We start from the raw sequence: 14,820 nt of genomic DNA, 5'->3' as shown, positions 1-14,820 counted from the left end.
GGAACAAGCAACATGCCCTTGAAGAACAGTAATTAACTCATATTAACTCACTAATTAACAAATATTTAAATGTAAGTCGAAAACATTCATCAACAAAATGTGAAAATAAAGTAAACCTCAGTATTTAGAGCGATTCACTGGAGGCCGACTGATTAACTGAAAGACTGGGTTCTGAACAGGTATTGAATGATGGTTCATGGCAATCCCCATGTTTCTGAATTTGTGCTTAAGGACAAACTGTACTGTTTCAATCTATTTATACAGAGCAGCATGGCTGTCAATTGGGAAAAGGAATAATACAGTACAAAGCATGTTGAAATACTCAATATGAGTAGTAGATTTTATGCTGTGTTTGCGCAGATTAAACTTTAAACCCAGTGTCTCTGTTCATGGACATCTTATATTGAGCCCATGGGTCATTGTACAACACACATAACTCATTCACCAGATACTCAATACCTTTCCAAACACTTTATATCACCAACCATGTGTGGTAAACGGTGGGCTCTTCATTTTTTAAAAAAAGATGCAATATCATCTGTCCTTTTGTGGGAGGGAATAATTCAACTGCAAAGGATTGAAAATAATATGACATAAACAAGGCTTTCTGCAAAAAAGTAATTTTTAAAGAGTATATATTAAAAGTAAACGCCAGTAGACTTTTTCTAGAAATAGACATCAAGAGGGAACTGGGTTCTGGATGCAAGGCCTCACCATGAAACCTGGAATGCTACATGGCAACTTGGAGTGACACGTTATTCCAGAACGTTACACAGCCTCAATGGCTTCTACCAGGTCTTTAGAGCAATCTACAAACCACAGCACTCATAAAACCACCTGCTGGTGGCAGTAGGTAAATGCAGTTCGGTGAGTAGACCACTTTGTTTATTGCATTTAAAGAGATTATTCAAGTTTGAAAAGAAAGTGGAAAGAAGTTGCCAGGAAAAGATACAGGGACTACATTTCGAAAAGAGGTTTGATATAGTCCAATGTAAAACCACATTGTACAATTGAAGTTCAGCTAGAGATTTAAATATGTGCCAATGTGTTGGACTGGTATTTAATGTATTCAAGGAAGTGTCTTCCCCATAATGTTTTGAAGCGGAGGAGTCTGCCGTGCCATTATAAGAAGGTTATCATAATTATTTATTTAATATTTCTCTGCGTCAAAACTTCAGCATCTGTCATGTTGTAGGTACCAGGCCTCAGCTACCTTCTGGAAAACCCCTAATGGCTTCTCAGAAGATCATTTGCTTATTAACCGTTGAATATGTATTTCCCCCAAAGGCATTCCCTTATGACTCATCCAGAACCAGTATACCGTCATCGGAGGGTATTGAAACTTGAACAGTTAAACTTGAAATCAATGATTTGAAACGCACCTTGTTATCGAGTGTTTTGGACATTGATCTGAAAGCAAGAGCCATATCATCAAGTCAGATTGCAGACTCATCCCCACAAACCAAAACATAGGGCACTTGTACCGCCCTCCTTCCCAGAAAACGATCTGCCAGAGGACTGTTGACATTATATACGAGAGTGCTGAAATATAGGCTACTTGATACACAGAACACACATATTATGTATAGCAGCCAATCATTCTTGCTTCACTCGGCTGGAAAAAGCAGAGTAGGGTGGAGTTTGTCAGTTGGGAGCACACCATGTGCCAAATACTCAAACAATAACAGGAAAGTACTGAACTTTGGAGTTATTGGTATTCATACAGCACTTTACTGATTAATACCTCACATTCAATTCAGTTGGAAACCACAAGTAAACAATGTAAGATCCAAAATTGCCAGGAGCATCGGGGTGTTGAGTAAAGTCAGAGTAGTTAGCGTTAGTACTGTATAAAGCTTGTAATAACCTACATACGCCTAAGATACAAACCATGTTTAGAGAGAGTAGAAAAGTGGAGAAAGAATGTCTTCAAATTTAAAAAAGGGTTCTTCAAAGACATGAAACTAGATAAGTACAGACATTGAGTTGTAGCACTCTATGATAATGTTGATAATGGTGATGATGATGAAGATGATCATCGTTATTCTCATTATGGTTCTCATCATTATTTGGATATTATCCATCTTATGGTGGAAATGTACTGGATATAAGTATTGCCCCTTTTGGGTATATGTAGGCATGTATGTAGGTATATATGTAGGCAAGTGTATACAAGTGTATATGCAAACACACTGCATGACACTTGTTTGTACTAAATGTGAGATGGGGGGGCTTGATATAAGCTGAAGCCCCCAACCTTTGGTTACGACCAATAAAAATGCATTCATTCATTCATTCATTCATTCATTCACTCACCGGTTCATCCAGCTGCAGAGAGGTCAACCAGGTAAAGTAATAACCCCTTACAAGCTTCTTTTGTGAATAGGTACACCGGTACTCTCCGGGCAGGGAGCAGGGATAGAGCCAGCAGACCGGGCACCAGAGGAGTGCGCCACTGCCTCTGAATAGAGCCCTGAATCGATATCCGGCATGGTTCTACAAGTGATGGTTTGCTTCATGCAAGTTAAACCTGTTTATTTCTCCTAGATGCCACACATTAGGGCTGAACGATTTTAAGAAAAAATTGAAATTGCGATTTTTCTGGTAGAGATTGCGGTTTCGATTTCAACCACGATTTATTTTCTTTAAATCAAGTATCAGTATAAATTAATATAACCAATGAATTCCATTAAGGTAATGCAATAATGAAAACTGCTGGCAACAGATTTCAAATGCAAGACTGTTTATTCAAGTACCTAAGAAACAACAACCAAAAAAGTCAAATAAAAACGGAGCCCTCTTTCTTAATTAAAATTGCTTCAATGGCTCATCAGCATCAAAATAATTGCACTTTTGTAAAATAATAAAAAAAAAAAAAAAAAAAAAAAAAAAAAAAAAAAAAAACGCAGCTTTGACGATCCCAAAATCGTAATGATTGAGATCGCGATTTTCGGTCGAAAACGATAGATCGTTCAGCCCTACCACACATCATACATGCGTCACGCGCGATACGTCAAAACCATAAGATCCATGCAGTATGAAGCGAGAGCACAGTAAAGCAGTACCTTCTTGCAGTGGTCAAAGTACACCATAATGTCGCTGACCGTCAGCATGTGGAATCCAGTCTCCTCTACCCTGGCGTCCATGGTGCACCTGTATGCCACGCTACCTGACTGCACCACACAAGCACCACACCTAAACTGGGCCAAATGAACACATTCTCCACTCTTTTTTTCTCTCCCCTCCCTTCTCTACAGCTATTTATAATGCCCTATATGGGCTTGGGGGGGGGGGGGGGGGGGGGTCAATCATAGCTCTGCTAATTCAGAAAAGATTCAATAGCTTGTTGATCCTCACAGGAAACAGGTCAGTTGTCCCACGTTTGGAAGAGACCCTCGGGTCACCTTAGCTGTTGATCGAAGGTTGGACCCAGAGGAAAATGGCTGCACATCATTTTTCTACCAAGTGCACCTTGAGATCATGTTATGTCTTTTCTATCTGCGTTTATGTGTGTGTGTTTGCATGCAATTATTATGGCCTTAATAACTCATAAGGAATCATAATAACAAAACAATTTGGTACACCTCATATCGTTAGCAATGGATTATGATACAATTACCATTGTAGTTATCAGTGAAAGTCATCAAGCTACAATGCTAAACTGTTAAAATAAATGTTGTAATGTAGAACATTGTATGCCGTTTCCTTCCTAAATAGAGACTGTTGACTCATGACTTCATGAACTATGTACAATGCAATGCACGCAGTGTTTCATGCACTATGTAATGATATAATGTACTCTGTGAACAATGTATCATGATACAAGGCACTCTGGAACGCCTGGCTGCTGCCCCACCAGCTTCCTGTTGGACACAGGAAATGCACGAGCGGAAGTGAAGCCAGAGCATCAGAAGTCTATCCAGAGCCCTGCGGTCTCCCCTTCCCACGCCCTGAGTGGCAGTTAGTGGTGCTGATACAGCAGACTGCTTGAACGGCCAGCGAGTGCCGACAGATCTCAAAAGAATGACATGGGGACAGAATTAACAATTCTTCTGTTGGGAGGAAGTGAAAGGAAGGCGTATTCTGAATAACTAGAAAGAGAAAAACTTTCCTGAACAATCAAACGTTGATTGAGGGCTAAATGCAACACTGTGGCCAAATAAGGCCTCGCCCTATTTTGAAACACACACAAAAACAATTACACAAGTAATTGTGTAATTTCCGATGCAAGGGTGTGGCTGCAAGAAATCTTTAATTGACCCACACCAAGAGGACATGACCGACACAACAGAGATTAAAAAAGGAGATTGAAAAGTGTGACTTGAAAATAAGCCATTTTTTAAGAAATGTCAACAAATAAGCGAGAGCAAGATCACTAAAAGAGTAATTATTCACAGTCCCTTTCAAGTCAATTCTTATATTGAAATATTCTGTTCATAACCCTTTATGAGCACGAATGCCGGCTGCAGCACGACCCAAAAAATCTAATATAAATCATAATTTAACAGCTAAAGCTCTGGATGATTAAAAGAAAATATTTTGCGTGTATCCTGACACAGCCGCATGCTTTGAGCTTTACAGTGAAACAGAAATATGTATGTCACATATACATTAATCATTCAAGGCGTGACAACATTGTTGCGCTGTTACTTTGTAGAAGAGGATGCAGATAAAGCTGACAGGAAATGAACATTGGTCCCTTAGGGTGTTGTCACATGAGGTACGATGGCCCCCCGCTCTCCAGCCCAGCCCTCCAGCCCTCCAGTGTACCAGAGTACACTTTGGTATCCATACACTCTTAAACAGTGTGTGGCGATATGAATAGCAAAATCCCAAGCCCATACAATAAAGGCAACCGTCGCACCATGCCTCCTGTTGGCTCCCTGTTGAATGCTAAGAGGCCAACTGTCAGTTCACCAGCAATAACCTCCACTTCCCTCCAACACAACCACAAACGCTAGCAGCAGCTCAGAACATTTCAGAGCCTCGGGGACAAGCAGATGGGAAGGCCATTTGAGGCAAGGAGGAGGAAAATAAATGTTGTCCTTCAGGCTTTTTCTAGAAATAGACATCAAGAGAGGAAACTTGGTTTTGGATGCAAGTCCACACCATGAAACCTGGAATGCTACATGGCAACTTGGAGTGACACATTATTCCAGAACGTTACACAGCCTCAATGGCTTCTACCAGGTCTTTAGAGCAATCTACAAACCACAGCACTCATAAAACCACCTGCTGGTGGCAGTAGGTAAAGTGAGATGAGAAACACATTCAATGGACCAGAACCATGACATTCCCCATCCATAGTCTTTTTTTTATTTTTTATTTGTAGATAGTAGATTTGTTGCAGGTTGTAGCAGCAACAGATGTTGCAAGTTGAAATTACGTTCAACTGAAGCATGATGGGGTAATAAGCCAGAGGAAGTTACACAACCATGATTCAGTGAAAACATAAAACAGATCTCAAGGATTTAATCTTAATGTTTGTTTTTTGTTCTTGCCACTTTCACGAAGGATCCAGGTTTATTTTGTTTATCACCCGGCTTCTCAAGCAGTAACATAACTGTTTTGCACAGTAAGGTCCAGGGCAGAAAGCAGTATCCTAGTTAATATACAGTAAACCTCAATGCAACCAATCGTGAATGGAGTTGAATAGTTTGGTACATAGAGCCCAAGATTCAAACCCTCTTACTACACATGCCAGGGAGACTGTCCTGTAGGAGGATGAAGGCAGGAAGTGGTCAATTCTACGTTGTTTATTACTAACTCTCTTTATATCACAAATCTTAAATGTAGGGTTATTATTTCACCCATTTATTTACCAAAATTTTCATTGCATGATACAAATGAATGCATACCAAGTCCAGATGACAACATTTTACACATTGATTTAACATTACTTTGAGAATGACTGTATGGAGTTCATCTTGAAATGTTGGGGATTCTTTTTATTTAAATCAGCACAGCAAAACAACGTCAGATAAGGCGGAAAATTGAGATGAAAAGACTAGTAGAGAGTAGTGCTTACATGGGCAATAGGCCAACTCTGCTTTAGATAAAGAGCCTGACAAGAGAGGAAGAACATTTAAATTTTGCCCCCTGCACTTCTTAAATTATCGCAGCAGCCCTGCCGTGCGTGCGTGTGTATGTGCGTGCATGTGCTCGTGTTCAGGCAGGGCGGGGAAGTTTGAAAATTACATTTCAAATGGCAATATCCAAGGTCACCAAATAATTCCATTGCTGAATTATTTATTAAATGGCTTTTCAGCATTGGCCCACTGATGAAAGCCCTTGCATTTGTTATGAATGTTACACACTGGGTGTCGTGGTTGTCTTCGCCCCACGCATTCAAATCAAAATATGGAGAAAATGGAAACCTTCAAGATTGCCAATTTAATTGACAAAAGGTAATGAAGTGAAGATTGTGGATTCAAAGAGCAGAAAATGTGGTGAATGAGGGTAAATCAACTAACGCAACTATAACACAAACAATAACACTTTCATTTGGTTTGAATTCAGTGAAAAGGACAAGCGACAGACAGCATACAAAACAGTTCTTGTACTCCAAGTTCCACTTAGAGGATAACAAAATGACTAAACTACCAATGATAGGGCTAAATCTTGATGTGTAATGCTGTGTTATGAACGGCAGTGACCTGTTCCCATGTCTGGAGGGAAGGCGGTGGTAATGGCGGGTGGAGAGAGACAGAGAGTGTTGTGTGTTGTGTCTGAAGCTTTGTGTGATCCTTCAACCATTGTCCGTCTGCTGTGAAGGCTTCCAAGTGATTCTTGGTCCATTGGTGTTACTGCTCATTCAGGTGAACTTCTTGGGGGGTTTGAGATGGTTGTTGCTCATGGAACCAAACCAGGTGGCTATGATGGATGCAATGGTTGACTCATTGATACTCTCAGAACGCCTCTAGCACCCCCACTGGTGGACCTGGACTGTACAGAGTTTCCACAGGAAGACGCATACATTTGAGAAGATTGTTTCCCGCTTGAAGGTTGATGGTGGTTAATAGTGGTCCCCAGATAGTTCTATGCCTCCACTTTCTCGGTGTTATGGCTATTGACCTCCAGGGGTGGGAGGGTGGGTGGTTCACGTTGAGGTCAATGACCAGCTCCTTGGTGTTGTGGGCGTTGAGGTCCTCTGAGAATCAGTCAGTCTCTGCTTGGAGCCGGCCCTCGTGTAGGGGTGTCCAGGGTGACGGTGTTGTCTGGGTGTTGGATGCAGGTCCTCTCTTGGTCTTGCTCCGGCAGTGCTCCGTGTAGAGGGTGAAGAGCACGATGAGAGGGCTGCATTGGGGGGTTGTAAACCATCTAAATGAAGAGGTCCTTTACCTCTTTCACTGATGTCACTGTTCAGCTAATGGGTTATGGTTTATGCTCCTAGGCCGGTCAAACCACACACACCCTACATGGAAGTATATATTATGTTTTTTGTCAAATGGGCTTATCACTAGTGCAAAAAGCAATGTGACCCTCGCCTGAACATTGAGATTGGATGACGCAAAAGTATATTTTTCACTTTAACCAGTTCCCTCTTCATTCCAATGGCATCGAGAATATGTTGCAGTAAACTGCAAAATAAAAAAATCGGGTTAGCGCCTACCAAGCCAAAATCATAACAAACCACCGTTTAGCTTTGTTTACTTCCTCTATATCCTGTTAAGCACTGGCAAACCACAGAGGTGGTTTTTTTCTCCCTAGCTATCCTGACTTTGGGACAAGCCTTGGCTTGTGGAGGACAGCTGTACAATTGATAAACAGTCTGAGCGTCCGCTGCACCTCCTGTAAGTACCCTCTTTAGTAGCAGGTGCAAGGTTTATATCGGCCTATGATGTGACTGTTTACATGTGTTAGATAGGTATACAGGGACATGCGGTACCAGTAGTATGGTAGTCGTATACAGGGACATCACAGTAGTATGTTAGTCGTATACAGGGACATCACAGTAGTATGGTGGTATGGTAGTCGTATACAGGGACATCACAGTAGTATGGTAGTCGTATACAGGGACATCACAGTAGTATGGTGGTATGTTAGTCGTATACAGGGACATCACAGTAGTATGGTGGTCGTATACAGGGACATCACAGTAGTATGGTGGTATGGTAGTCGTATACAGGGATATGCAGTCCCAGTAGTATGGTAGTCGTATACAGGCACATGTGGTACCAGTAGTACGTTAGAAGGTATACAGGGACATGTGGTACCAGTAGTAAGGTAGAAGGTGTACAGGGACATGTGGTACCAGTAGTATGTTAGAAGGTATACAGGGACATGTGGTACCCGTAGTACGTTAGAAGGTGTACAGGGACATGTGGTACCAGTAGTCATGTAGAAGGTGTACAGGGACATGTGGTACCAGTAGTACGGTAGAAGGTATACAGGGACATGTGGTACCCGTAGTATGTTAGAAGGCGTACAGGGACATGTGGTACCAGTAGTCATGTAGAAGGTGTACAGGGACATGTGGTACCAGTAGTACGGTAGAAGGTGTACAGGGACATGTGGTACCAGTAGTATGTTAGAAGGTAAACAGGGACATGTGGTACCCGTAGTACGTTAGAAGGTGTACAGGGACATGTGGTACCAGTAGTCATGTAGAAGGTGTACAGGGACATGTGGTACCAGTAGTACGGTAGAAGGTGTACAGGGACATGTGGTACCAGTAGTCATGTAGAAGGTGTACAGGGACATGTGGTACCAGTAGTACGGTAGAAGGTGTACAGGGACATGTGGTACCAGTAGTACGGTAGAAGGTACAGGGACATGTGGTACCAGTAGTATGTTAGAATGAATACAGGGGGATTTTTAAGCAGCATAGGGTACTTGCGGTCACCAGTTGTATTAGTAACCGGTCATAGGTCGTATGAGTGGTAACAATGTGCATAAATGTTCCCTTGTATCCAGGGCATATGAAGATACAAGTATCAATCAAACAGGAGCACCATTCTTTCCTTGTACATCAATGGACATTTACTTTCGGTATTCCTAGTCTTTTAGTCCTCCCTCCCTACGACCCAAAGCCCTCCTTAACAGGGGCCGACAAACAGGAAGCGGCTCCGATAGCGATCTGCCAGCCCCTGGGATGATGTCACTAGGAGGAAGCCAGCACAGAGACTCCACTTCCTTTTAAGGAGGCGGGTCGGTTCCAGTGAGGGGGGGGATAAATAAATGAATGAGGAAATGTTTGGCATGTTAATGTTTAGTAGAGACCAGCAGGGGAGTAATCATTTGTGCTTGACAGAATCAACTCTGCGTCGACCTCCTCATATTAAGATCGCCAATTGAGTTACTTGATTTACAAACAGAGAAAAATCGATTTTAGTGTCAAATCAAGGAGTGTTTTTCACAACAACTTAAACATCAGCAGCTTCCCGTCAAGTATGTCACAGCGTTGTGTTCACTGACATTATTATCATAGGGCAACAGTAGCTCAGGAGGTAGAGTGGGTTGACCCGACGGTTGCTAGTTTGATCCCGGGCTCCTCCTAGCTGAGTGTCGAAGTGTCCCTGACACCATACCCTAACTGCTCCTGACAAGCTGACGGTCACCCTGCATGGTTGACTCTGCCACCCCTTTGTGAATGATTGGTTGTTAGTCGCTTTGGATAAAAGTGTCAGCAAAAACCCGTAAATGTAAATATCACTCACATTATTATACGTTCCGTTTTGTCACATGTCACGAAGCAGCAGGTAGAGGTCAAGACTACAAGGGGAATTCAACACATCCTTTGGGCTTGAAGACACCAGACTATCCTGCCCCCGTCACATCCCTGGAATGTTGAAGTGTGACCTTAGCGCTCTTGATGAGACTGCACTGCGTGATGTGGGATGTCATTGCATCGGGTTAGGAGAGCCATCCCACTGAGCTTGTGTTCTATCACTCCATCAGGATGAGGGCCAGCTGTTGGCCCGCTATTGTCCCCAGAGTAATCCTACATTAACAGATTGTCAACATCATCTCTGTGCTCCTGATTGCCTACCTGGAAACCTAATCCCCCATTTGTATCGTCATCTCGACCTCATTCAGAACACAACATTTTTGGCAACAGAACTTTGATAGCTACATCAAACCCCTCCAGGACCCTCCATATGGCAATCACATCTGTACCCACCTCTTTCTCTTATGCTGCTTCCGAGCTACATGGAAAACCTCAAGTTAAGAGTTGGTGGTTAAAAGTGTAATTTACAATCACTACAGTTTAAAATAAAATGTAAACAAATAAGGGAGCTGTTAAATAGTAGGCTTCTATATTTTGTTCCCAAAATCAACATGGAAGTAAAAGAAGATAATGACCCTACACTCTGAAGCCTCTTTGGTGGTTATATATTAAACCGTTGCTGATCTGAGAACAATTATGTGCTTACTTCATCTACGGGAAGGAAAACTCTTTATCTCTGACCAATGGGAACCGTAACGAGCGAGCAACGATTGTGACCATGAATGCCCTTGATTCTTGGAACAAACAAGAATAAATAAAAGTTCAAAAGTTATGAAACTAAATTACAAATCTGTAAATTGAAAGATTTTGTAAAGTGGGTAAAAGGTAGCTTAAATAGGTATGCTGTTCGGTAGAACTCTACGTAAGACTATTAAGTTAATACATTGGCAAACTCAAATTTTTACTTTTAAGTAAATTGGAGCGACTCTAGCTTAAGCGTTATAACAAGTAACAGCGGGAATCAGACTCTAAAAAATGTATCTGCCATTGAACATGAAAAATGATGTGGATGAAATGTAAAATGTGTTACACAACCTACAGACACGATCGGTGGACCAACTTAAAACCTTTGTAAAGACGTCTTATTATATAGCTCACTTCTGATGTATATTCCTAAATCTATGACAAATATTTTTAAGATACAAAATAAGCAGCTATCGAGTTGTCCTTTCTGTTTGCATTGAATAGGATAAAGTGATCTCATTCTCCAGCATAGTTGGGTGCCATGTTTTTGTGGTGCTTCATGACAGTGAGGCCGTGTTCAGGACAGACGCCGACAGACATCTTTCCACCTCCGTGTCACCAATCCTCCCCGGTGTGTGTGGTCGCCGCGTTGGGTGAGGGACGCACTAGTGAGTCTGTTCTATTACAGTTGTAGAAACGCGTACATTACCGCAACACTGACGGCCTCAGAAACCCAACACACCTACAGAGCTCAGGGTTCCGGCCGGGCACACATTGTACAACCTTTTCATTTGTGCATGCACACGTTTTATCTGCAAAAATAAAACCTTGTTTGTGATGTCACAAAAAGGTTGAGTAAAGTTAATAAGCCATGACTGAGGCCATGTTTATCTCTACCTTTCATCTACAGCTGCCCAGGCCATATACATGTCGTCAAAAGCTAGAGAAACAATTTGTACCTCGTGCCACAAAGTGGACCCCCAAAGTGGACCACCAAAGTGGACCCCCAAAGTGGACTCCCACAAAGGATTGAAGTCCCCATGCGGTACATATAGGACTAGACTGCGCACCACACTATGATCCCTCTGTGAGATCACCAAGAAAAGACTCATATCCATGCCGTCTGAATAGTAGGAACAACATCTCTATAGGCAACATCTAACCATCTGTCTTCCCTACCCCGACACCCCCACACACACACACACACACACCCACGCACACACACACACCTCTCCCGGTCGTATACACCGCTGCGCTCAGATCAGGGGGCAGGAACAGCTGATCTTTCAGGACAGACTATTTTTAACACTCTTGTTGCAGAAAGGGCCAGCTCATCAGGGAAGGAATACCATCCCGTCAGGCCAGTATGACTGAGGGTGGGTCCGAGCCCACCGCCGCCTCTTAAAGGCACACGCCTCTCCCACTCCCTCGCACAGCATCGATGCTACCGCCGCTAGCCTACAGCCGGCCAGTCAGAGGGGCATTGCCAGTTGCATTCAGAAGAATACATAACATAGGGAAAGTTGGGCTGCTCGGTGACACCAACGTATAGATAGCTAGCATTCCATCTAATGTCTGCATCTTTGGCTGCACTTCCCCAGAGAGAGCATGTGAACGGCAGCCACTACTAGTTACAGTATGCCTAATGGGTGTGATAGAGACCATGGTGGGAGAAGCAGTCGACAATGTCATTCCGGAAAACCATAAACAGACATAGGACTGTTCAAAGAGGATGATGATGGGGCTCGCATGTTGCACACTGTCATCACCACAGGGACAAAAAGGAAGTCAGGGAGATGAGAACCTTCCCCTATTGTCACTTCCTCCCTGCCGTCTTAATACAGTGCATCATGCACTGTCTGTGTGTGTGTGTGTGTGTGTGTGTGTGCGTGTGTGTATGTGTATGTGTATGTGTGTGTGTGTGTGTGTGTGTGTGTTTTTGACAGTATCACACAATAAAGCCAGATAATGTTGTGAACTAATCGAATTAAACAATAACTTCAAAAATGTAGTAGTGGCATCAAAATGCAGCTGTATTCTACCGCTCAGGAGACTTTTATTCTATCCTTCTATCCGCATAACATCAATTTACCACTGAATGCTCATTACAATGTCTGGAACGTCTTGGTAGTCGATTTAAACATGCTCAGGTTTAGGTGGGGACACACCGAGGCTCACCAGTCATGACTCGACTCTGCTGGCACCTGTTGAACACAAGCGCCTGTGGCTGCATGTCGCTACTCTCTCTCTCTCTCTCTCTCTCTCTCTCTCTCTCTCTCTCTCTCTCTCTCTCTCTCTCTCTCTCTCTCTCTCTCTCTCTCTCTCTCTCTCTCTCTCTCTCTCTCTCTCTCTCTCTCTCTCTCTCTCTCTCTCTCTCTCTCTCTCTCTCTCTCTCTCTCTCTCTCTCTCTCTCTCTCACACACCTTGGAAATAAAACAACACGTAGCCTAGGGTCAAACAACATACATAGAAAAGTAACAAACACAAACTTAGCTCACCTCTCTGGCTATGAGGTTGAGGGCGTCATCCTCCGCCGTCGACCTCTCCTTGTTCGGGTTTCTCTTCCTTCCTGCGCCCTGGGTCCCCATAGTTTCTCACAGAGTACACAGATTCTCCCGATGCCGTGACGGTCACAAAACTAAGGCAGATGAAGGTTTGGATCCAGACGGATGGAAGAAAACGGCAGCTCCCCAGTTACGCCTCGGCTACCCTGTCAGACTACCGACAGTAGCACCGGGAGCCGGAGGAGACGTGCTGAACGCATGCTTCACTGGGGCACATCCGTTTCATGGCTCCTTCCTGTGTTTCTCAACTCGACACTCACGCAAGTTTGTGTCAGACCCCAGCGGCCAACAGGAAACACGTTCCGCCGATGTTAACGTCAGTCCGTCTCTGTGATATATCGCCCGGGTGTTAAGGTGATCACTGAAGTTGTCTCTGGTTAGTCTGGAAGTCGCTCTACACCCGGTCAGTCGGTGTGAGATCCGAGGAAGCCTTGAGCCTCGTGGAGGTCGCTCTACAACCGGTCGGTCGGTGTGAGGTCTGATGCAGCCTGGAGTCAGACTATAGTGGAGGTCTGAGGCAGCCTTGAGCCAAGACTCGTGGAGGTCTGATGAGGCAGCCTGGAGCCCGACTAATGGAGGTCTGACTGAGGCAGCCTGGAGCCCTGACTCGTGGAGGTCGCTCTACACGTTCAGGGGTTCCGTTTCCAAGCTGCCACCACTCTCTGGGTCTATCTCAGTCTCTCAGCCTCTCCACTCTTTCACACTCTCCGGTCTATTTTTACCCCTCATGACCACAGTGACCAGTGCTCTAAAACGGGGGTCTTCCTTCTTAAAGGCACACGGTAGGCCTAGTCTGTGGTGAAAGAAACTGTCAAAATCACGTAGGGGGTTATTACTTGTTTGGAGTATATCTAAGATGTTATATTGTATTAGGCTACTTTGTGATACTTCATTGAAACTTGGTTTACGTTCAGAAGTAATTGGTACAACTCAAAACACTACATCATATCACATATCATCATATTCGGGAAGAAGGCTCATAGATTAATTTTAATACACATACATTTGTGTTGGGGATAATAAAAGCCAGACTGATGGATAGGCAACACTGAGGTAGCTGGGTCACTTTAATTACCGCTCGTCTAGACATACTCGGCCACTACCACTAATAGTGTTTGACTGGTAACAGTGCAATGTCGCCCCCATGTGGCTATAAGGTGTCTGTAAAGTATTTAATAACTTGTAATAAAAGATGTCCACACATGGGCTCCATGTTAAAGGTCCCATGGCATGCTACTTTATGGACACTATTTGAAGACGTTCAAGAAATTCCGCCTTGGTGCAGAATTACAGCCACTACGAGCCAGTCCCAGATGAAGTTTCCACAAACATGCCGTTTTTTAGAGGCGGGTCAAGGTGGAGGGTTGGGGTAGGCCCTGAGCAGCTTGCGACCACGATACCATGTGCACTCTGGGTGCTCCGGCGAGAGTCCTGGAGCTCTATATCTAAATAATATCATATTATACATAGATATCCAGTGTTGGGAAAGTTCACTTTCTACGCGAACTAGTTCAAAGTTCAGTTCACAAATTTTAAAATGAACTAGTTCAGTTAAACGTTCATAATTCAAAATTTTTAACTAAGTTCACAGTTCCAAAAAATGAACTCTTCCTTGGTTCTTTTTTTCAATATGTTGCTGTGAGCTTTTATTTTTTTCCTGGTATTTTGAACATTGAGCCCCCTTTGTGGTTTGTCTAGGATGAAATAGAGTGGTTGAATCAAGTATCGTAGCGAAATATCGTTTCTATCGTGTTTTATTGCACATTTAGCGCATTTTGTAAATCCCATTGATTTCTGTTGGAAGACTCATTGCTCGTTGACCTGAAACGGAAAGGGGGGGGG

General features: G+C 43.3%; 1 protein-coding gene and 1 long non-coding RNA gene across 31 annotated transcripts in view; one reads left to right on the top strand and one right to left on the bottom strand.

The window, feature by feature from the left end:
- Positions 1 to 13,689, bottom strand: part of lrrfip1a (leucine rich repeat (in FLII) interacting protein 1a) — a 40,451-nt gene extending 26,762 nt beyond the window's left edge. For 10 of the 30 annotated variants that reach the window (XM_030338952.1, XM_030338955.1, XM_030338959.1 and 7 more), the window contains exon 1: positions 12,913 to 13,669. In XM_030338952.1, the coding sequence (XP_030194812.1) occupies positions 12,913 to 13,002 (90 nt within the window). In that variant the 5' untranslated portion in view covers positions 13,003 to 13,669. Of the gene's footprint in view, positions 1 to 12,912 lie in introns of all 30 variants that reach the window. The other 20 variants (XM_030338943.1, XM_030338947.1, XM_030338940.1 and 17 more) reach the window with 6 other exon arrangements.
- LOC115529853 (uncharacterized) lies at positions 461 to 5,513 on the top strand. Its single transcript, XR_003973659.1, has 2 exons — positions 461 to 853; positions 5,249 to 5,513. It is a non-coding gene; the product is annotated as an uncharacterized LOC115529853 (long non-coding RNA).
- Positions 13,690 to 14,820: the final 1,131 nt, after the last annotated feature.

The sequence above is a fragment of the Gadus morhua genome, chromosome 17 (genome assembly GCF_902167405.1).
Source record: "Gadus morhua chromosome 17, gadMor3.0, whole genome shotgun sequence".
Taxonomy (NCBI): Eukaryota; Metazoa; Chordata; class Actinopteri; order Gadiformes; family Gadidae; genus Gadus; species Gadus morhua.
Note: the sequence above shows the minus strand (reverse complement) of the source record. Positions and strands in the feature narration are given on the sequence as shown.